The following is a 24,704-nucleotide window of genomic DNA, read 5'->3' as shown; positions in this document are numbered from 1 at the left end:
GTCACTAACTTGGCATTTATTTTCGGGCACACGTAAAGATACAGAGGCTTAGCAGAAAGTGTTGATAACATAACATGGTGGGAACATGTCCCTGATTCCAGGTGGGTCAGAGTAATTGTAAATCCCTCCTGAAAAGTCTAGATGCACAGCATGGGCAAGCCAACTCAGACACCTTACAGTTAGACGCAGGAGTAACACAGGATGGGCATAAGGGCTTCGAGCAAATAAAGAAGATGAATGACCATTTCCACACAATCTCATATTCAATCAAAGGGCACCATGCTTGCGATACATTTACAACCGGATAAATATAACTGTTTAAGCAATGCTGTAAGGTCTGCCTCAGAGTACCGACCTCACAAGTGATTTTCTACAATGTTTGCCCTCAGACAGAAGAGCAAGTTACTTAGCAACTGATAGCGTTCTTTCGACTGGATGTTCCGCCAACGCATTCCACATCTTTGATATGTAATGTCCAGAGATGTGCACTTCGGAAACTTTTTGGCTGAGGGCGTCCTGCGTTGATAGAGTCGGGTCCATGTCCCTCGAAGGCCTCCGTCGAGGACGACGTCACAGGATGTTATAAATAGGACGCACGGCGCCCCCAGCCACCGTTTAAGTGTTTTCCCCAGAACGTGTGGGACCAGGCCGATGCCTGCTGGACTGCACTTAGCCCTGCGGAAACAGAAGCTACAATCGCATAGGAAATTCTCCTGAGGGGCAGGCTGACAGGGCGATGTGGAATGCGTTGGAGGAACATCCAGTTGGTAAGTAACTTGTTCTTCGAATGAATTGTGTCCTCCAACGCATTCCACATCTTTGACAGACTCCCAAAGCAGTACCAGTAAATGGAGGAGGGAAAAGAATTTAGAGTACCCAATTAGATTGCAGAATAAAGAACCGCCTTCCCAAAGGCCATATCCTGACCATGGATAGTATCCAGGGAATAATGTTTTACAAATGTATGGATTGAAGCCCAAGTAGCGGCATCACAAATATTCCCAATAGGAACACCCCGCTGGAGGGCGGTGGAAGTAGCCACGCCCCTAGTGGAATGAGCACTCAACCCTTCAGGAGGGTCTTTACCTGCCAACCGGTAACAGTCCGTAACGGTAAGGATAATCCACCTGGACAAGGTCTGTTTGGTAACATCCTGGGCCAATCAGTGTCCAGCATATCCTACAAAGAGTTGATCGTCTACTCTGACCCTGGAGAAACGTAACAGCTAAGAGCTCTCCTAGGATTTAGCCGATGGAGACGCTCCTCTTCCTTACCAGGATGAGGAGGGGGGGAAGAAAGAAGGAAGAACCACCTTCTGACTCAAATGATATTCAAAGACTACCTTAGGAAAAAAAGAAGGACATACTCGCAGTACAACCCTGTCCTTGTGAAACACTATAAAGGGGGGCTTAGATGAAACTGCCTGCAATTCACTCACTCTGCGAGCGGGAAGTAACCACAACCAAGAACACAGTCTTGAAGGACAGTAATCTCAAAGGACAAGAGTGCAAAGGTTCAAACAGAGCACCCATGAGAAATCTCAAAACCAAATTCAAATCCAAACCCGGCACCTGGAAGGGGGACGGCGGGAATACATTAGTCGGTCCTTTAAGAAACTGAGAAATCAAAGGAATCTTAAAGTAAGAACATTCTTCAGACGAGTGCTTAAAAATAGACTGCGCCGCCAGGTAACCCTTAATGGTACCCACTTGAAGGCCCCTGTGGGCCAAAGAAAGAAAGACAAAACCATAGGAATGGAGCACTGAAAAGGATCAACATTGTGATCTCTGCACCAGTCGCAGAACTTACGCCAACGGCAACGGTACAGGCATTTTGTTGCAGGCCGCCTGGCCGAAAGCAACATCTCCATCACGTCATCCGGGAGGTCCCAATCCTTATGCCTCAACCTTTCAGATACAAAGCGTCAAGGTTGAGAGTCCTGACCCCTAGATGGAGAACCTGACGCGCAAGAGCAGATCCTCTCGGCAGGGAAGACGATGTGGAGGGCAGATGGACAGTTCAAGAAGGTCCGGGTACCACGCTCGCCTGGCCCAATCTTGAGCAATGAGGATCATGTGGGAACCGAACCTCTGTAACCTCCGCAACACTTCAGGAATGACGGGGACTGGAGGAAACGTGTACAGCAGCAGGAATGACCAATCCACCACAAACGCGTCCGCTAAGGCTCCTCTTGGAGGAAATTCCCTTGAGCAAAATCTCTCGCACTTCCGGTTGACACTGGTGGCGAAGAGATCCACTTGCGGGGTTCCCCAAAGGGCGAAGCTCTCCTGTAGGACTTCCTGAGCCAACTCCCACTCGTGAGAGACTGTGCTCTGCCTGCTCAGAGCGTCCGCCACTGCATTTTTGCCTCCAGCCAGATGAACTTCCGAGAGCGAAATTTCCTGCTGGATGGCCCAGAACCAGAGCTGCATTGCCTCTCTGCACAAAGGAAGTGACCCTGCCCCCCCTTTTTTGTTGAGGTAATGCAGGGCCACTGTGTTTGTCATGATCAAGACACTCTTCCACCGTACGGAGGGCAGAAAAGCCTTCAGGGCTAGCCTGATAGCACTCAACTCTAACAGATTGATGTGCAGTCTGGACTCCGACGGAGACCAACGACCGCTGGCTGTCAAGTCGTTGGCATGAGCGCCCCATCCAGTGAGGGAGGTGTCTGTCACTACAGTCACCTCCGGCCACGGTTGCCAAAACGGTTCCCCCTTCATCAGTTTACCTTCGTTCGCCCACCACAAAAGGTCCTGGGAGACCGAGCGTGGGATCTAAACAGGATCCGTCATCTTGCTGGAGAACCGTTACACTTCGGCTTCCCTGCGGTCTTCCCTGCAGAATACGACTTCTTTACAAGCTCCTCTGTGGACCAGATACAGGTTGCCATGGCGCCTGTACAAACTACGACGGACTCCGTGTCAGCTCACACGTCCTGTACGTGGAAGACGTACAGCAAGACACGCCCCCATACGGCTTTAAAACCACCGTCTTTCAAGGGGCTCGTTGCTGCTAATTAGCGTTACAAGCTACAGCGGTTACGTCCGTTACTACTTCGTATCTCCTCCACATGAATTCCTTATCTGCTTTCCTGGTTTCGACCCTTGTCCGACTTTTGGATTGGGTTGCCTCCTCTTTTATTCATATCGTGCTCGTCTGGCTGTTGACTGGGAACGTTATTGGATTCGGCTTCCTGCTGTCTCTTGCGGTACTACATTCCAGTTAGCCGCTTCTGGGCGCGGAACCTCAAAGCCTTCCTCGCAAAAGACTTGCTGTCAACAATTTGGAACTTTCTACGCTTACTCTGGATGCGTGTGTGCTCAGGTACATACTTATCATTGACAAATCCCGTCTCTGCTATTATTTCTCTCCACGACCTTGTTTGGATATTTGTCTTTTGCTGGATTCTGGGACATTGAGTGACTATATTGTGAACTTGTCTTCAAGTGCATATAAACGCTCTGCTGAAACTGCACCAACCCGGCACTAGTGCGACCCTCGTGCCGTTCGGGGCTACTTCCCTATACTAACATTCCTGTTTGTTATTTTCTCCTTTCGTTGTCTTCTGTTTCATGGACTACTTTCCTCAAGATCTCCTTATTCAGGTTAGTTGTTATTGGTTCGATATTTAGGTGGATTGATACTTTAGGAAGGCTCTTTAGAATTATCCCACTCATTGTGTTTATTCATATTTTTTGTAGATCCACCCCGGGGAAGCTCCACTCCAATACTTACCTAGGTAGTTTCCTGTAAAATACAACTGTTCTGATTACTTGGTTTAATTTCAACACTGTCTAATATCTTTGTATTCCTTTGCAGCATTGGTATTGGCGGTGTGTGTTCTCCCCGCTCTTTTATTCAATTGACACCTCTGTCTGTCCCAACTGAAACAGCAGAGAGGTACATTGTAGAAAAGAGCCCCTCTTTGAGGAAGCCCGAGTCTTGTACTCAGGGGAGCAGGGATGGAAGGCTGAATATCGATTCTTGTACCACCATCATCTCCAAGGGCACTCCTCCACATCTTGGGCCTATTTCGGAGTGGTGAGTAACAAGAACTGCGACCACTGCATCTTGAGGACCCATTGCAGAGATCTCATCAGCAGCCTGGCCTCTGGCACCAGAAAAATGCAGGAAGTCATGAGGCCGAGCAACCTTAAGAATTCGAAAGCCGGGAGACTCTGGCCATGTTGAAACTTATCCACCATCTGCACAATGTGATGTGCCCTTACCTTGGGAGGCGAACACTTTCCAAAGGACGATGTACTGAAGCTGTTGGGAAGGTGTCAGGTGGGACTTCTTGAAATTCAGGGAAAGGCCCAGCCTGTGGAGGGTGCGGCAGGTGACACAAAGATGATCCAAAGCAAGCTTGGGAGAGCGTGCCCGGATCAGCCAATCGTCCAGGTAGGGGTAGACAAGAATCCCCACTCGCCTGAGGTACGCTGCCACCACCATCATGAGCTTGGTGAAGACACTTGGGGCGGAGGTCAATCCGAACGGCAGGAACCGAAACTGAAAGTGCGAGTCGCCAGCCGCAGTCCTCGGGTATTTCCTGTGCGCGGGATGGATCGGCACATGGAAGTAAGCATCGTTGAGGCCCAGAGACACCAACCAATCCTGAAGTTGAAGGGCCTGGAGGACTTGAGAAAGAGTGACCTTCTTGAACTTGTCCTTCCTGAGGAGTTTGGGGATTGAGACCCATCATGGACTTGTGTTGGTTGAACAGTCTTTCTTTGGGATCAAAAAATAAGGGGAATACCATCCCTTGGTCCTCTCCGCTACAGGTACCAGTTCTATTGCGCCTTTCTCCAGCAGGGACCAGATTTCCTGCGCAAGGAGCGGATCCGGAATCTTCAAAGAGTGTTTCCCGGTGGATTGTCTTGAGGCTGCTGAAGGAAGGGAAGACAGTAGCCGTGGGCTATGGTAGCCAACACCCACGCATCTGAAGTAATGGCCCGCCATTCTTCAAGATGCTGAGACAGTCTCCCCCCAACCGGTGAACCATGGCACATGGCCTCATGACTGTTTGGAAGCGGCTGCAGTAGTGCCAGAAGGCAAAGAGGCAACTGCCTGAGTGGCTGTGGCACCACAATTACCACGTCAACCACGGGTACTTTTCCGCTTGCCCCTTTGACTGGTGGCACTCTAGTACTACCAAAGGAGGAGTAGTACCGAAAGGAACCTCCCCTCCACTGCTGTCCCCTAGGACGAAAAGGCGGAGGTTGGCGGACTGCGGCGCTCAAAGACTTCACCGCAGATTTTGAGGTCTGCAAACTCTCAAGGATCTCATCAGCCTTGCTGCCAAATAAATGTGCGCCATCAAAGGGAATGTTGAGAAGACGGTCCTGCACATCCGGAGCAAACCCCGACTTCCTCAACCACGCAAATCTGCGTATAACGGTGCTCGCAGCCATGGGTCGGCTAAAAATGTCAGCCGTATCCAAAGCCGACTGAAGGGATTCGCACATGGCATCCTTGCTGTCTTGCATGAGAGCAAGGAAACAATCCCTTTCTTCCCCCTCGGGAATATGCTCAGCAGCCAAGGAAACAATTCCACAGAGTGTGTGAAAACCTTGCCAAGGCACACGTGGAGTTGGCCGATTTCAAGGCCATGCTCCCAGCAGAAAATACCTTCCGAGCCCAACCGCCAAAGCGCTTGTCGTCCCTATCCGGAAGGATGGTAGGGTACGCCGCCTGCCTCGAGGTGGCCGTTGCCGCCTGAACCACCAAGCTCTCGGGAGTGGGGTGAGTAGATAAATAGCTGGGGTCGCTAAAGGAAGGGCGGTATTTCTTAGTAAGATTTTTATTGACAGCCGGAAGAGATTCCGGGGACTGCCAAGCAGCTGCCACCCTTTTCTGCAAGGTAAGATGAAATAGCAAAACAGGGTCAGAGCACGGACCTTGATCTAAAATGTCCGTCAGATCATCCTGCACAAAAACCTCAGGAGGACTGGACCAGCCCAGATACTCTGAGACCCTCGCCATGAGTCTCCTGTACGAGGACTTTGCATGAGCCCAGGCTTAGGCCTACCGAAGTCCACTTCCGGAGATGTGTCCAAACCACTAGCATCATGAAGGGTCTGGCACAACTCCTACAACTGACTATCACCAGAAAAAAGTGGAGCATCCTCCAGGTCACCAGGGTCCTCAACCACAGACCTTTCCTCCTCTTCATTAATGTCATCCAGGGGGGAGATGAAACCCAGACCTGGGGACAGAAGTGGGCCTGGAGGCCAAAACAGGCAGCACAGACTTTCCAGTAGCCTTCCTTAGAGGATCCACGATGTCCAGGAACTCCAAAGTCACATTCTGAGAAAGATTCCCCGAAAGCGTTGAAGGCTTCGACGTTGTGAGCGCCAAGGGCTTCGGCGTCAACACAGGTGCCGACAGCACATTGGGCTGGTTTGACGCCGGCATCTAGCCCTCCAGAGGTAGCTGCAATCTCGCCGGGGAGGAGGACCGAGACCTAGAGTCACGTCTCTTGCAACCTTTCGAAATCCTTGTCCCCATGTGTGTCGCATCGCGAACCCGAGCCCGAAGGCGTGCGAGCCACGGAACGAGACCGATCCAGGCCAGCTGCATCAGAAGGCGCGACCGGACCCTTGTCCTGCGATTGAAAAATCACCATCATGGATTTCTTAAACGCTGCCCTTTCCTCTGGAGTCGAGGACTTTGTAGGGCACATAACCTTCCTCGAGGAACCATCCTTCAAGGAGGACGAGGAAGTCGACCAGTGACGGCGCTTCCGTGAGTGCCGGGACGAGGAAGACGAGTGGCGGGAACCACTCCGGGACCGAGATCCCCGGGAATTCTTCCGATGCGGAGAGTCGCCCCTCGAGTCGTCGGTAGAAACCCCCTTGGACTTGGACATCCGGAACTTAACAGGCTTCGAGCCCCTACCTACCTGGAGCCTCCCCTTCCGCTCCCGCAAGGCCTTTGCAGTCAGCGACTGGCATTTCGAGCAGTTGTCGGTGTCGTGCGACTCGCCCAGGCACCACAAACATATGCGGTGGGGGTCAGTCAGTGACATCTTCGACTTTTAGTACCGGCATGTCTTAAATCCAGACCGCAGAGTCGGAGGGGTTGAAGAGAAAGGCATCTTCTATGAAGAAAACACACTAGGCGCACCGAGCTGCATAGTCTTGCTACAGTCCGTGCTCACAGCTGATCTCGGAAACCCTTATCTGAACGTGTAGCGGAGTGTGTGGGAGAGTGTGTTTTGCTGCTTTTGGCGTGGGGCTTGGAGTGAATTGTGCCTTTCCTTCTGTTGCGTTGCTCTTCTAATTTGATGCTAAGACCTCATCTGGGAAAGAACATTGTATAAATCTATGAATTTACATGACACGCAGAGTACTTGTGTTACCTTGGGAAAGTGACGACCTGAGCCACACGGCGCAAGCTGATAGAAGAAGTGAAAGGTAAGCCCTCACTCTTGTCCATTGAAATGCCTGGTAAGGTGCAAAGTAAAAGCAAACAACAATTTTAAGAAAATCTAAACCTTACGGCTAAACCCTCGGCCATCAAAGAGAAACCATGATACTGTCACAAATGGAAAAAGAAGCGATGTTGATGCAAATAACTTAAACTCGCTGCCACAACGTGCAAAGAAATTCTCTCATGATTTGCATGCCTCCGGTGATATCAATGCTTACTTTAAAGCTGGGAATACAGATTCTGCCCCTGCGACGAATGAAGAACCTTTTGCAGCAGTGATGGAAATTCATGCAATTAATGCTAATGTTTGCCTGTTATCTGCCACATCAATGGGGGCCATTAACGACAACTCGCTATTAGATCTTTGTTACTGCTTATTTGGCACCACCAGAGAATCTATCGAGGGCAATGCAGAGAAACCTCATGAAATATCTGCTGTTGACAATCATGAGCCAAGAGCTACAAGGGTGATTATTTCACCACGATTATCGAATATGCCTACTCTTTCCTCCATGACTCTGCCCTCCACCTCACACTCCGTGCATCCCCTCAATGACAATTAAGTAAATAATACTAGGGAGAGGAGCGCAAAGGAAATGGAGGACAATCACTCCAAGCACAAAGAGGGTGTCTCTACACCAAATGGTGTTCAACCACCTAGTGATCTAATGCACTTTGTCATCAAAATACTAATAAAACTATGTCATAGGATCTACACACAAACCCAGAAACATGGGGAAATACTTGAAAGCCTACATCAGCAATATAAGGAAACCCTTCAACGGGATGAAACCAAAGGAAATCCTATTTCACACATCTAAGGCGGCCCCGATTGTGATTAACTCTCGAGCTGCACATGACAGTTCCCTGAGCCTGCACAATCTATCGGAAATCTCCTTTATCAATGCCACACACAAGCAAAAACGGAAACATGCAAAACAAAGTAAACAACAGGTAAAATGTAAACCTCAACCAATTATTATTGAAGATGAGGTAGAAGATCAGGCCCAACCTCTTAACTCTACCATAACATCTACATGTGATCCCAAAGGAAATTCTAGATGCGTGCGAAAGCGATAAAATCGGTGAAAGAAAAGACATATGCAGAAAACAGGTCCTTTGACTAGTTAGCTGTTACAGGACAGCAACCTTAGTAATACTGATGTGTTAGTGCAATCTTTTGAGGAAGCAATTCTACCTGAAAGAGAGAAAGAGAGATGGAAGAAACAGCTTTTCCTCTCCCTAAAACGTATCCGCATGAAAATACAACTGCCAACACTAAAGCCAACACAGCAGCAAATAATAATGTGAAAGAGCTTGTGTGCCCTCTTAATATTAGAGTGGTAGAGTGGTTAACAAAAGGACAAAAAAGCACACAAATAGATCAGCATTAGTGAACTTATTCTCAAAAATTCCTTCATTAAGAATACTGAAATCCTGTGATTTTGAGTTTATACAACCTCTGAAAAGAGATTTCGCAGTGATAACACAAGTGCATTGCGTATTACCTGCTACAGCCACATTGAACAGATCACAAGAATATTTGCTGATTTTCTTGGCTTTTAGTTGGACAAAGAGATACCTGCTTCCACCCAACCCTCTCGGTGTGAACATTGCTGTACAGCTAATAACAAAGAAGTAGTAAAGAATATCATTCAACAGACTTCGGACATAGATAATCAAGTGGGTTGGAGATGGTTACAAAATCTAGTCCTCCAAATGGAAAGTGCACAACCATGAGTGTGCACTATAGCCTTGTGGAATACCAGAGGCCATGCCCACTTTTTAAAAAATGGGTACCTCCCTTGACCGTCTGCTTGGTTACCCTATATTTATGCTACAGGAGACGTGGTTGATGAATGATTTCCACATTGACAGTCATATTATATCCCAGCTAAATGCAAAAAAAGGGCATAAAGGTTGTGCATATGGTGGCCTATTGATTGCTGTGAATCACGATTTCCACTGCAATAAAACCAGAACAAGCAAATGAAAACATATTGGCCATTGAAGTAATCTATTGATTATTAATATATATGCCCCCCCCCCACCAGAAAATGTTGTAGTGATATATTTGAAAGTATTGATACAATGATCACCAGATGGCTTTTGACTGCGGGAAATAATCTGATCATAATGTGTGGAGATCTTAATGCCAAGTGTGGTGTATTCTCCATGACTGACAACTATGTAAATATTGCTACAACTAATGTTATGGAGACTTCCAAATGCAATGATAAAGGCTTGGAATGGAAGAACTTTATGGCAGAATGGGATATATGGACGCTTAATGGTAGAACAAAAGGTGACACCCCAGGCAAATGCACTTGGTCAAGTGGCTCTAGATCGTTAGACTACATTTGCGTTAATCCACCTGTCTTTAGCTACATCAGTGATTTTGGAGTTATCCATTTACCGTATAGTAATCATTCTCTGATTTATGTTGAGTTGAACTTGCCTTTTCCCTCTGTGAATGAAAGGGGCCCTAGTAATGTTACAGTTAGTAATGGTAGTATGAAATTAAAATGGACCTTGCCTAAAATTAACAAAATGTGTCACTGAATTCCACTTCTAGCTAACGCCGGGAAGGAAGTCCAGGAGGGAGGCCATCTTGAACCAAAGTCCCCTTCGTAACACGCCACGATGGCGAGGGTGTTAGCGGCCTGATGGTCGTTGCTGCCGACGAGATCACTCTTTGCCCCATGGCATCCAACTTCTTCCCCTCAATGTCTGGGGGGGAGGGGAGGAGGCCGCCGACGAGGATGAGCCAGAAGACTTCTTCTTGTCCGCCGCCGAAACCACAGAGTCTGGAGACAGCTGGGACCGTAACCACTTGGGTGCAGAGTCAGGCACTCTGTATTTCTTCTCGTAGCGATCCCTCTTCGCCGGAGCCGATGAAGGGTTCTTCATGAGGGACAGCCCCTCATCCCAAATGTTATCCAATAACGAGATTGAAAGTACAGTCTTCCGCTTCGCCTACCGGCGCTGGTAAAGGAAACCCTCTTTCTTCTTCTCCTCCGGGACAAGCTGGAACAGCTCTGAGGCCATGGAGATCATGGCGTGGAACAAGCCAATCTCGTCGGGTGGTGAAGATCTGGCCAGTGGAGACAGGAGATCCCCAGGCCGCTGTCGACGTCTGTGCCAGTGCCAGTTGTCGCCATGTCCGGTTCTGTGTCGTCCCTTGGTGGGGGAAGAGGGAGGCGAGGTGTGAAAGGGCATAGGAGGGTGAACTCTCCTCCTTTTGGATGGTGGTTTCTCCGACGGCCCCGGCACTGTGGGCGGGTCCGCCGGCGCAAGAGGCATCCTTGTTCGGATTTCCTAGCACAGGGTTTGCAGAGCCGTAAGAATGTCCACTGAGATATCCCCAGGTGGCTGCTGGGGTGGAGGCGAAGGGGACCAGGGCGTTTGCGGCTTAGGTTGATCTGCTCCATCGTCACCGCCCTGTTGCTCCTCGTCGGTCTCCTAGTCGTCACCTTTGTCGTCACCTTTGTCGTCACCTTTGTCGTCACCTTTGTCGTCACCTTTGTCGTCACCTTTGTCGTCGCCCTCGTCGGGACCCCTCCCGTAGGGCCTGCTCTCGATGCATCCCCCCTCCTGGAGGACCGGGAGGCTGGTGAGCTCTTCCTCTGAGGAAATGTCCATGCCCTGGCGGACTACCGTGCTCTCCTTCTCTGCGACCAAGGGAGACCGTTTTCGTGAAATGATGGGCATCACCTTCTCCAGAGTCTTTTTCCGATGGGCTGGAAAGAGAACTCCCTCCTGGCAGGCAGGGATACCCTCGCCTTCGGGGCCGTGCCCTGCAAATCCGCCCCCGTGGCCTTCACGAGGGACGCCGCTACCACTTCGATGGAAGTGTGCGTCTTTGCCTTATGCACCTGGGCCTTCGCGGTCTTGACCGTGTCTGCGGCCTTCACCTTAGGGGGAAGGTCGGGACCCAGCTCCCCCTTGGCCTTCTCCGTCCGGCCGGCCTGGTCTTCTTTGAAGAACCTGAGCGTTGGCTCGTGGTCGAAAGTGCTGGAGACGCTGAACTCGCCCTGGCCGCCGAGGAGCCCATCGCAACGGCGCTCCCAGAGGCAGTGGACTCGCAGTGCTTAGCCTAATGTTGGGACCCCGCGGGAGGGGCGCCTCAAAGGTCTTAGAAGACCGCTCAGCTTTCTTCTTCTGGGCAGGGGAGGCATGCTGCCGGGACTCACCCGGAGCAGGGGCCTTGGCCTGCAGCCACTCGTTGAGACGCTTGCATCGGTCGGCCTGCGTGCGTGGCACCATCTCCTGACAAGTCATGCAGTCGTCCTCCACATGCATCTGGTCCGAATGCAAGCAGTAGAAGCACAGGGAATGTCCATCGTCCGAAAAGACGTTCTGTAGGTTGCAGCCGGGGAAAACCTTGAAGAGAGGCGGCGAGTCCTTCTCCTCTGACATATCCACGCGATGTAGGCCTCGAAGAAGCTTCTCGAATCCTCCAAGAAGAAACTCGATGAAAATCCGCCCTTGAGGGGCGCTGAAGAATGCTAAAAGGGTCCCCGTTAATCGGAAGGTTGATCGATGGGGCTTGAGGCTCGAATGACCGAAAAAATAGAGCAAAACTCTGGAGGGGCTTAGGTGGAGGGCAGTCATTGGCTGGGGCATATGACCCAGAGACCAGTGATTGGTTGTTAGGAGAAAGACAGTTCAGAAGTGAAACTGAATTTTCTCTTTACCGAGGATTCCCAGCCTGACGACGGGGAATATTCATGAGCATGTGTATCCATGCCAGACCCCGTGCTGGAGAACTTGTTATAGTAGATAACACCTTTAATGGTATGAAGACAATATTGGAAGAACTCTGCCTTTTTGCAACTGAACATTCTCTAAGAATGAACATGAAAAACACTCAGATAATGGTGATCGCCTACAAAAAAGTGAAGAAGCCTAAAATGGTGACCAGTTGGGTGGGGACAATAAATTACACTAAATCCTATAAATATCTTGGTGTTTTAATCCACAGTAGACCTAGCTATACTCCTCTCATTGAAAAAAAGGTTAATCGAGCCAAACAGCTAGCCTTGCTTGTATGTAGCTTTGTCTCGAATTACGCGGGATACTCATTAAAAGGGATTATGCGGTTATATACTCAGTGGCTTATCCCAGTGATAGCTTATGGTCTAAAGGCCCTCTCTGTCAGAAATGTATCCTGGCTGGATAGAGCGGAAGGATATTTCTGGCAAACTGTTCTCCGACTTCCTTCTCCTTGCCCAATTCAATATGTAAGGGTCGAACTGGCCTTTCTCTCGCTAAAAGCTACCATCTTGTTGCAAAGAGACTTACTTCCCCTGAAAGCAGTCCCCCCATCCTGAATGCCAAATGTTAAGAACTATAGGTAATACCATCATCAATTTGGGGGAGACTAATAATGCTAACTTGTATGATGATTTGTGTAGAGAGCTGTATAATCAACTACATTGGTCAATAGATGAGGCTTGGTGTGGCCAATATAATTCCATCAAATATGCCTTCAAAAAACGGTTGAAAAAATGGGATTGGGAAAGTAATTATTTCCACATGAGTTTGCTTCATAATTACCTCCAAACAGAGGGAATTACCCACTCATACCTCCTCCCACAAACCTACTTTTTGCAGTGCCCAAATCAAGCGGTGCATACATTTCGATTATTAATGAGGATGAATCAACTCCCCCATTTTCCAATCCGGCCCAAATGACTGCCAATTGGCATTCATCAGACAGGTCTAAGAACTTTGACAATATATAGGCAACATACCACATGCTCAGTGCCAGTAGAGGCATTTCTAATCCGATCATCCACCCAGATCTCAGTGATGTCAAAGGAATTCCCCCTTCTCGCAGCCATGAATGACTTATGCCTGGAAGAAAGGTTAAAGGGGCCCAACACCATCCCGAGCTAGAGCAGCAATTTCTGTTGCTCACTTTAGCGAGGGTTGGCATGGGTGGAGGTGGAGGCAGGGCAGTGCTATGGCAAGCAAAGCTTGTGGTAGCGCCAACTCCGAACCGGGGAGGTTCCTGGCAGAGAGCCAGTGGGGTTGGTGGAAGGACATGGTAGCCTCCTTCTGGCAACCTTATATGCTTACTGTATGTCATGAAAGTATACCACAAGGGCCCAGAAAACCTGCTCACACAGGCACGTGTGAGTGTGTGAGGGGGCAGAGGGACTGTGGGGGGGGGGGCACAATGGTTGTTATTTTTTACTTCTAACTGATATCATATGTTTCCCAATTATGCCTGATGTTTATATTTCTAATCTTGCCTTAGATTATTCGTGTAACAGAGAGTTATTTTCTTTTACCTTTTTATGAAAAGATCTAAAAACATGATGACAGTGTTGTAGTGTACGGGAATAGTTTCTTACCTGTAACTCCATTTCTCCAGCATTGGTATCTTTCATGGATTCACATGCTTTGAATATTCCCCGTCGTCAGGCTGGGAATCCCCGGTACATTATATAGACCCTTTCCCGTAGGAAAACTTTTTCGACGCTTATGCGTCCTATCCACCTCGTTTTGTATCATGCGTGCCCGTGCCGTCAGGACGTCATGATATAAATACAGGCCCCGCCCCCGCGCTCCCTCAGATTTCGGCCCCCAAAGTAGTGGGGGAACCGGTTTGCATGATCAGGGGAGGCAGGTGGGCGCATGTGAATCCATGAAAGATACCAATGCTGGAGAAATGGAGTTACAGGTAAGAAACTATTCCCTTCTCCAGCATTGGATCTTTCATGGATTCACATGCTTTGAATAGATTACATAGCAGTACTACCCCCAAGAGGAGGTGTGCATGCAAACCCCTATACATTCTTCGCAAAAGGCCGTTCCCTAAGATTATGTATACATCAGTAATAGTTTACATAGGGAAAAAACGGACCACATACAGTCATAAATTCCACAGGATGCCACCCCGCAGCCGGGGCTTACCTTACTGGAATAGGTGTCGAAGCACCGCCTGTCCCATCCGGGTGTCTTCGGCATGTTGCTGCGACAGGCAGTAATGGCGGGTAAAGGTGTGTGTAGTCGCCCAGGTAGCCGCCATGCAGATGTCCCCTAGAGGGACTCCGGCCCACAGTGCCGTCGACGATGCCGCTGCTCTAGTTGAATGAGCTCTTGGCCGTCGTAGAAGAGGCTTCCCTGCCTTGGAATGGCAGTACGAGATGGTAGATGACACCCATCTTGAAAGTCCTTGCTTTGAAATGGCTTTTCCTCTAGCACCCAACCCATAGGCCACAAACAGCTGTCTCGTTTCTCTGAACGGTTGCGTACGATGAAGATAAAACTTGAGAGCCCTTTTTACATCCAATGTGTGTAGCATGCGCTCCGCTCCCGAGCATGGCTCCGGAAAAAACGTAGGCAACACGATAGAAGAGTGTTTATGAAACACCGAAGGAGCTTTTGGTATGAACTGTGGGTTAGTGGCTAGGACTACCTTGGTCTTGAAAAATCGTAAGTATGGTGGGTCCACCATTAGAGCCTGAACTTCTGAGATACGTCGGGCTGAAGTGATGGCCACCAGGAAGGCCAATTTCCACGACAGAAACTTCAGAGACGATGATGACATTGGCTCAAACGGAGGTTTCATAAGAGACGTTAAGATCAGATTGAGGCTCCACTCCAGTGGAAATTTCTTCTCTGGAGGGAAACTCCGAAAGAGGCCTTTAAGGAAGTGCTTAATCAGGCGGTCGCTGAACAATGGTGCCGAGTGCCGTCGACGAGTAAACCTGGAAATGGCTGCTAGGTGTACTTTTATTGACGACACCGACAGGCCCATTTGAGCTAATAACAGCAAGTATGGAAGGAGCTGTTCCGGCCTAATCGATTGCGGGGCCAAACCTGGTTGATCCTCACACCATTGACAGAACCTTTTCCATTTGTACGCGTATGAGGCGTTTGTGGAAGGTGCTCTTGCCGCTTGCAGGATACGTCGACAGTCCTCCGGAATCGTTAGCCGACCAAATTCGGCGAAGTCAGGAGCCAGGCCGTCAACTTGAGGCTGTCCGGGTCGTGATGCCAAACGACACCCTCCTGTCGAGACAGAAGGTCGGGGGTCTTCTGGAATCTCATCGGTTCCGCCGCCGCTAAGTGTAGTAGGTCTGAAAACCACACTTGTCTGGCCCAGTATGGGGCCACCAGAATTACCCGACATGGGTACCTGAGGATCCATTGCAACGTCCTCCTGACAAGGGGAAAAGGAGGAAATGCGTACAGGAATTTGTTCGTCCATGGGAATGAGAACGCATCCCCCAGTGAGCCCTGCTGAGGCCATCTGCTTGCGTACTGATGGCATTTCTTGTTGTTCTTCGTTGCAAACAGGTCTATGGAAGGGTGTCCCCATTCCTTGAATACTTGTTGAAGTTGTTGGTCGTTCAGCACCCATTCGTGAACTTCGTTCATTTCTCTGCTGAGGGCATCGGCTTCCACGTTTTTCACTCCTGGTAGGTGAAATGCTAAGATTTGTATGTTGTGTTGAAGGGCCCAATGCCAGATTTTCTGTGCCTCTGTCGATAGGGACCTGGAACGTGTCCCTCCTTGTTTCCTCAAGTAGAACATCGTAGTGGTGTTGTCCGTCATGACACGCACCACCGAGTCCCTCAGTTGCGGAAGAAAAGACTTCAGAGCCCATCGCACTGCTCTCAGTTCTAGCAGGTTGATATGCAGGGAGGACTCCTGCAAAGACCACTGGCCTTGTACCTGTAACATATCCAGATGAGCTCCCCATCCGCTCAGCGATGCATCCGTCACCACCGTCTTTTGGAACTCTGGTTCCAGTAGAGGCATCCCTCTCGTTAGGTGAGTAGACACTTTCCACCAGCCGAGTGCTTGAACTAGTTGTTCGTCGACGACCAGTCTGTCGGACCAGCGACCTCTGCTCTGTGCCCAACGGTCCGCTAGAAATTCCTGGCAAGGCCTCATAAACAGACGGCAGTTGTTTATTAACGGAATGCAGGACGACATGGTCCCTAGCAGGGACATGTACTTGCGCACAGAGACTCTGGTACCGCCGCTCCATTCCGACGCCTTGTTTTGAAGTTTCTGAATTCTTTCGCTGGATGGTTTCACCAGGCTTGTGTGCGTATGAAAACTCCGCTCCTAGAAAGACCAAGGTCCTCGAAGGCTCTACTGAGGACTTGTTGAAGTTTATTGCGAAGCCCAGTTCCTGTAAGATGGACATTGTGGCTCGTAGACTGTCTCGTGTTTGTTCCTTGGATGACCCTCTGATTAGCCAGTCGTCTAGATATGGATAGACATGATGACCATCCTTCCTTAAATGGGCCGCTATAGGGGCCAAGCACTTGGTGAACGTCCTGGGGGAGGACTTGAACCCGAACGGGAGGACCTTGAACTGAAAATGCTTTCTCCCGACGACGAATCTTAAATATCTCCTGTGTCGTGGGCGTATTGGGATGTGAAAATAAGCATCCTGAAGGTCTAGTGAAGAGAGATAGTCCATGGGTTGCACCGATCTGATAACCTCTTGGAGTTTTAGCATTTTGAATTTTTGGCTCTTTAGCCACTTGTTGAGTACCCTCAGGTCGAGAATGGGCCTCCATTTGCCGTTTGGCTTTTTGACAACAAAGAACCTGGAATAAACTCCTTGGCCTTCCTGTGCCACAGGAACTCTCTCTACCGCCCCTTTTCGCAACATAAGCTCCGCCTCTTGTCGTAGGATTTGGAGGTGGGGCTGTGTCGAGAATAAAGGAGGAAGACGCGGAGGCTTGTCTTTGAATTGCAGCGCATGACCCATGCGAATCGTGTCTAGGACCCATCGATCTTTGGTGATGCATTTCCATCGGTCGAAGTGATGAGAGACTCGACCCCCCAGGACGTTCCGAAGGCCGTCATTGGTTGCTGGTTTGCTTGTTCTTCGTTGACGACGGACCTGAGCCTCGCCGCCTGGAGGCTTGATAGTCCCTGCTTCCACGTGCCGACTGGGACGCTCGTCTGAACCCTTGTGAAGAGTACGAGGGCCTGTTAAATCCACGGTCCCTCGAGGCTCCAAAGCGGGAGTTTCCAGAAGCACCTCTGAAAGGGCGAAAAGAGCGAAAATTTCTACCCGTTTGAAGGGCGCCGAGGGACCTAGCAGTATCCGTGTCTTCTTTCATCCCTTTCAGCGCTTCATCAACTTTTTCGCCAAACAGGTGCTCCCCTTCGCATGGCATGTCCAGGACTTTGTACTGTACTTCAGGACGGAAAGTAGTACATTTGAGCCACGCTTGTCGACGAAGCACTACTCCATGGTTGATTTGTTTGAAACCAGACTCTGCTAGGTCCACTGCGATATTAATAGCGTGGTTCGAGGCCTCCTCGCCGTCCCGCACCAGTAACATAGCTGCTTTTCGGTGTTCGTCTGGCAGGTGTTCTAGGATAGGGGCTAATTTGTGCCACATTTCCCTATCATATCGTGACACGATCGCTAAGGAATTGGCTGCTCTTACTGTCGTCGCTCCGACCGAGAGCACCTTCTTTCCAAATGCGTCCTGCCTCCTAGCCTCGCTTTCCGGTGGCGTTGAACATTTCTGCTGGACCCTGGCCTTCCTAGCTGCTGCCGCCGACACCACCGAGTCAGACAAAGGCTGTGATGTTAGACATTTTGGAGTGGACTCAGGAGCTTTAAACTTTTTCTCGATCCGTCCCTTTATGGCTGGTTCCGAGAACGGATGGCGCATCGTTTTGAGACCTTCTTGCCACACGTGGTCAAGGATTGGGATGGCAAATACCGATTTTCTCCTTTGACCCATATGGTCAAAAAGGAAACAGTCTTTCCTCTGCTCCTCAGGAATCAAGCCGAATTCGGAACACGCTTTCCCCATCATTGCATGGAAGGCTCCCACATCATCAGGGGGAGATGGCTGTGTCTGGCTCCTCGTAGACTCCAATTCTACATCCGAATTCCATGTCGGGTCCCTCGACGGTGACAGGGAGATGTCTGACCCAGAGTCATCATGTATAGAGTCGGACTCCGACAACTCACCCTCCTCCTGAGCTCGAGGACGATCTTTTACCGCCTGGGGAGCCGATGGGTGATTCGTCGACGAGCGAGCCGTACAAGTTTGCTCGTCGACGGAAGGTACAGACAGAAGTGACGATGACGTCCCAGGTTGAGGGAACTGGGTATCCAGCCGCTGTAGTAGCTTCTGAAGAGTATTAAGCACATCCAGAGACAAAACTGTCTGGGGGTTCAGCAACGTGGATGATATAGGTACCATACCCCCGCTCGCACTCGTCGCCGTCGTCGTCGACGTGGAAGGCCGTAAGCCTAAATCCAATGGCTGCAGAACCATGTCACCTTCCCCTTCCGCCGAGCAGGCCGTGTCTGGCTGCAGTAAGACCTCAGGGGGGATCGGGTCATAGACCTCAGGCAGCCAAGCCATAGACTGAGTTTCCGTCGACGAAGGAATCCCAACCGCTGCTGCTTGAACGGTAATAGGCATCGTCAACGACACCGAGGTCGACGAGGAAGTCGTCGTCGTCGAGCCTTTAGACTTCGTTGTCGATTTTGATGCCGACTTCCCGGCTGAAGCTTCTCGACTCACGGAAGACCTGGGACGGTCCCCTGAGGAGGATTTAGACAGCGCCAGCCTCTCCGTCTTAGATGATGAGGAGGAGGAGGGCTTTTTATGAGATGAGGAGGATCCAGCATGTTTCCCCTTATGCTTGTCCTCAGGGCGAATTTCTGCTGGCCGCACCTTCTTCGATGGAGGCTCCGACTTGCTCCTGGAGGCCGTGGAGCCAACTTCCGAAGCCGGGTAGGCACCCGCTCCGTCATTAAGCCAGTCGACCAGCCTTCTTTTACGGTCCTTAAGGGTTTTTTGGGAGAAACCCTGGCATATCTCACATGTATCCGCCGCGTGGTGCGGGTGGAGACAGTAGATACAGTCCATGTGGCCGTCTCCTTCATAAACCTTTTTGAGGCCACAGGTTGCACATGGGCGAAATAACGCCTTTCCAGACATAATTCTCCAGATTTGAACTTCGCTTACGCGAAACAGACAAAAAAACAATCTAGTTATCACTAGTAGTAACACGAAGATCCCACTGCTTTGAAAGACGGTTGAAATCTGAGGGAGCGCGGGGGCGGGGCCTGTATTTATATCATGACGTCCTGACGGCACGGGCACGCATGATACAAAACGAGGTGGATAGGACGCATAAGCGTCGAAAAAGTTTTCCTACGGGAAAGGGTCTATATAATGTACCGGGGATTCCCAGCCTGACGACGGGGAATATTCAAAGCATGTGAATCCATGAAAGATCCAATGCTGGAGAAATTTATTTATCTTTTTAGAATGCGCCAGAGCCCACCAGCATCAGGGCGCATTACATGTTGCTTTATGCTGTGGGGAAGATAGTGCAGCGGAGTTCTCGGGTGGAATTGTTGGGGTTTGAGTGGCTGGGGAGATTCCAGAGTGGGGAGGCAGTTATGGAAGGAGTGGAGAGGTGATGGAGGATGGGGCCCTGTGTCCCCTTGTACTGATATGACCAATAGACAAGTTTACTACTTGATTCAGACATCTCACCTTGTTATAGGCAGCTTGCAAATGTGGTGGGGAGGACATGCATGTGAAGAGTTTCGGTAACATCTGGCATGAGAGGGTGGTATAATCGGGACACATAGGGTTGGTAATGGGGACAGTTGGTTGGCAAAATGAAGTTTCGGCCAAGGCGACACAAATCATTGCCTTCAAAAACACCCAGCTGCCTTCAAAAACACCCAGCTGCCTTCAAAAACACCCAGGCGGAGTGGCATCCGTGTCTGAAAAAAGTGGCCGGGCGCTGCCCATACGCATGTACCGTCTACTTGCAATTACTGTTTATTAGTATATCTGGGAAGGGTAATAAAATCATGCCCTGTGTTTTAGAAAACTGAACACAAAATTGAGAATGGCTGAACGCTCAAAGATAGATTCGTGAAAAAGATGAGGACAACTGGCTTCCTGTTATAGCCTTTGCATGCGGGTGATCTTGCTATTGATTTCATCAATCGTAACAAACAGGTTTTGAAAAGAGGTGCAATCAGTTGTGAAAATCTTATGATGTTAGGGAAAAAAGAGGTGCAGGAGATTTATAGGTGTTCAGCGAAAAGCTAAATGCAGGCCTTCAGTTAAAGTACATGCGGGAGACAAAGCTGTGCTGTAGAATGGAATCATAACTCATACTATTTTAAATGCATGAACAGCAACTTTGTTCTATTAAAGGGAAATGACGGCCCATGATAGGTGGAGATTTCAAGCCCACCAAATGACCTTTTTTCTTTGCTCTATTGCAGGGTTTTTAAACCTGTGTCTCTACAGTTGTTTTGGACTAAAACCACCCATTATCCCTCACCATTGACTATGCTGGCTGATGAGTTGTGGTCCAAAAACATCTGGCGAGCCGAAGTTGGCATACCCCTAGCATCCATGACACAAAGATTACATGCCAGATGTCGTCTAAAACCGATTTGACCTATGCAGAAGACACCTCTATGCATTTTCTATTCTCCCTGTAAAGCACAATGTATTATTAGTCATCAGCCACACCTATTCATGGCTGCTGGAAGTTGTTCTACATTCCATTGGCCCCTCTGCTGTAAAGGCACTTACCATCTCTACTACTGTGGGCATGACAATGTCTCTCAAATCCCACTTCTCCTTATTCCAAACTTTACACATTTAAGTCCCTGAATGTCTCTTTGTGAGATTTCTCCAGAAGACCTTGTACCATCTCAACTCCAACTGTCTTAGAAACAAAGAAATTACAAAATGAAGTCTTTATATTAGCATCATATGTTGAGTGAAACCAGCCGACACATTTAAATCCATTCGTCCTACCATTCGCTATTACCATTTGCTATATAGCAACAGGGTGGCTTTATATTTTGCTCAAACCCAGCCATCCTTCTACAAACTGCTGGACTGCATATCTGGATTCACGCCTTGACAACAACCTTGTTGGTTGAAACACGTGTCGGCTGGTTTCACTCAACATATGACACTAATATAAAGACTTCATTTGCTACACCAAAAGAGTTGATGTGCAAGACAATATTTTTCCAAAGATACTTGGATTGACGTGATTATCATTACCCAGGATTTTCACGTTGGACTTGCCTTCATTTTATAATTTGTATGTTATGTATCCTGGTACCTACTAGGGGGCACCAGTGGAAGTACACTGACGCAGCAGATTCAATCTTACATTGGATACTTTGTGTTAACAGTAATTGGCGGTATTAGCGAGCGCACTGTCTCCTGACGACCCCTAGGTTTTCTTGTTACAAACTACAGTGCAAATACATTTTTGGATCCTGCCAAGCGAGCGTGCCAGAGCATCGCAAGTTTTTGTTTTCACAAATCAAAGTACTCTAAACTCTAGGCATGAATTCAGAAAGACACATAAAGCAGGCAAGGAGAGCTCCAATAAAACAGAAGATTGCATTGCGAGAATGAGGAAAGCCAGGAAAGAATTGGTATATGAGAATACATACAGTCTCTTCAGTCTGAGCCGCATAGTCCGCTTCCATCCTAACAAGGCGTGCATTGGTGTCGTCCAAGAGGGCTTGGATGTTTTCGGTGTGCTTGTGCTGGAGGTCAAGCTTCTCCTGTTCCATCTCTGCCACTGCAGTGTGGAGCTGTGTTACACAGGAGAAGTCACTGTAAGTCCAGGGCGTGCTCAAGAGCTCGGATGAGCATGCCACAGTAGGTACAACACAAGTGCAGTTTAAAGTCTACAGGGGAAGCTTTGTGATTACATTTATCAACAATCGCCAAAATCGGTAGCCAGTTGGTGGTTTTGCATTTGTATTTTTCAGAGCACTTTCCGCAAGTTTGGCATTCTTCCGCTAAAATTTGGGGCCCATATGCATTGTGCGAGCCCAGCACAAATGGTGATAATCAAGTATAATGTAATAACAATTAGCTACGTTGCTATATCTACGTACTAGAACCTATATTTTCCGCACACACTGACAACAGGCATGTCTTGCCTCTCCATATATCACCTAGTGCTCTGCATATGATAATGAATGCAATCTACGGAGTAAGCCCCACTGGCAGAAAGAGAGACAAGTGGGACGATATGACTTCTGCCGGAGTACAAGGATAATTGGGAGCTAAGCCGCTTGACCAGCCCTCACACTTCTACAGCCAGCACAGATCCCAATCATAAAGGTAAAACAGGCACAGCCTAGAGAGATACCTCCCTCACGTTTTGTGGCAACGCTATTTATTGCCTCCATTTTCTATTTATTTATTATTAATCTGCTCTCCTCTGCTCCATACTTTCCACTGTCCCCCTTCCATGCACTTTTTCCCTCTTCCCTTTCCCATGCACTTGCGCATTCTCAATGTCACTGGGCCTAATAAGATCGTTGTTGTGTTGTGTTTTGTTTTTCCCCTGTTCCCATCCCTTGCCTAGTCGCGCTCTGAAACACTTGTGTACGAGCGCGATACAAATAAAATATTATATCATAACGTGTGAAGAGGGAAGCCTATTGTCTTCAAAGGGGTGTGAACGTAAAACAGTTGCAAACTCAGCAGAAATATTAAAACAGTTCCAAAATACAAGAATGTCCAATCAAAGTTCTATAATATTAGAAACTTTCATTAAATAAGTTAAACATACATCTAACCATTAAAAACACTATACAAAGCAACCCCTATAAATGAAGACAGAAAATGTAGGAAAAATAAGTGTGGGCACCATCCATACCTTAGCAGGGAGGAAAAGGGCAATAATTGCAATATTGTCACTTAAAGGGATATGTTCTTTAGGAAAAAGATGCAAAATGGGCTTTACCCAGTCTCTAGCACCCTAAAAAAGTACCAAGGGGACAGGGGCTCGCAATAGTACCTTCATCCAGTTCTTAGGCAGTTTGACGGGGCCGAACCAGTCTTTGGGGCGTGACACTGGCAGGTCAAAGCAGCTTCGCAGGCATAAAGGCACATTGACCCTAGGCAGTCAGTCAGCGTGCAGCCAAGTTAGAAGCTGTGCTCCTTGAGATTCAAAGGCAGTGATGAGCCTTCTAGGTCGATAGATAACCAATAGCAGTACAGGTATTGAGGGTGGTTCGAAACGATGTGTACTGTTGGCTCTGATCAACAAATGACGTAATCTTCCATCAATTTGAGCCGCAAAGTGAAGTCCTGGTTGTTTGATGACGCAGCGGTTTGCAGTTGTCTGTGCAGTGCGCTGGTGCTCGAGCTAAACAGCTGACGAGGTTCTACTGGGACGCTGGAGCGTAAAAACGGTTCAATGGATGCAAGGGGTGGTTCGAAGGCAAGTGCCAAAGGCAGCACCGAAGATCCAGGTGGTTTGAATGTGGTTCAAAGTGGTTAGAGATGAAAACAGGAGACCAGGCTGCTTTGGCCCTCTGGATGCAGTGTGTCCCACTGCAGGGAGGCTCTAGGTCAAAGTTAGTCCTTTTCAGTCTCTGCTCTCCCACCTTAGAGAATGTTGCTAGCAGGGTGGTAGGCATTGGTTCCGAGCAAAGTCAACTCCAAGGTACCCTGGATATCGGTAGGGAGCAGCGTTTCCCTCTGCCTTAGAACATCTGTCTTAACCTCTGGCAGAGGGATTTGGAACTGACTGCTCTCCCAACGGGGTTCAAATGAATTCTTCTTGATGGTCTAAAAGTGATTCAAATTCAAAAGTGAGTGAGATCCCATCTTTTATTTATTCATGTAATTTTATTTCTTGTTTATTTGTATAGCGCCTATACACAGAGAAGTGTTTCAAAGCGCTGAAGGAGGGGAGAGGAACAGTGGTAGAAAAACAACAGTCATTCAGAGCTCTTGACTTTCTGAAAGATACAGGCTTACACATGGCAGGTTAAGTGCATAAATAAGTACAAATAAAACATAACAGTGAAGAACACTCTTTGATGTCTGACGACCGTCCTTAGTTTTTCCAAGTGCTTTACAAAAATAGGAGGGTAGAGGAGTGTAGGGGACGGGGTAGAACAGACAGGCTGCTATACAACGCTAAATTGGAGTGGGACAATGAGTGTGACATAAATACAGTGTAAAGGGGGATGGGAGGGGGGGTGAGGTTAATGGGAGAGGAGGGTAAGAGGGGGGAAAGGAAAGGAAGATGACTGGGCTTAACTATGCTCCAAATAGTTAGGCGGTTTTTAAGGTGTAAGGAAAAGGGCAAGTAGGGTGAGGGGAGAGTAGGATGGGTGCGAGTTTGAGACAGAAGGGAGGACAATACATCAGTATACAAGGAGATAGAAGAAAGAGGACAGTGCTAGCAGAGAGGGTGGGGTAGGATGGGAAAAGGGGGCGAGGGGG

The 24,704-nt window shown here is 48.8% G+C and overlaps 1 protein-coding gene across 2 annotated transcripts in view; it reads right to left on the bottom strand.

Moving 5' to 3' along the window:
- Window positions 1–24,704, bottom strand: part of CEP112 (centrosomal protein 112) — a 3,147,769-nt gene that overhangs the window by 2,409,634 nt on the left and 713,431 nt on the right. For both annotated transcript variants that reach the window (XR_011305153.1, XM_069655053.1), the window contains exon 12: window positions 21,902–22,045. Coding sequence is in view for 1 of the 2 variants with exons in the window: in XM_069655053.1 (XP_069511154.1) it covers window positions 21,902–22,045 (144 nt within the window). In the remaining variant the exon portion in view is untranslated. The remainder of the gene's footprint in view (window positions 1–21,901; window positions 22,046–24,704) is intronic.

The sequence above is a fragment of the Ambystoma mexicanum genome, chromosome 3q (genome assembly GCF_040938575.1).
Source record: "Ambystoma mexicanum isolate Mex_15411 chromosome 3q, UKY_AmexF1_1, whole genome shotgun sequence".
Classification (NCBI taxonomy): domain Eukaryota; kingdom Metazoa; phylum Chordata; class Amphibia; order Caudata; family Ambystomatidae; genus Ambystoma; species Ambystoma mexicanum.
This window is presented reverse-complemented; position numbering and strand designations above follow the sequence as displayed.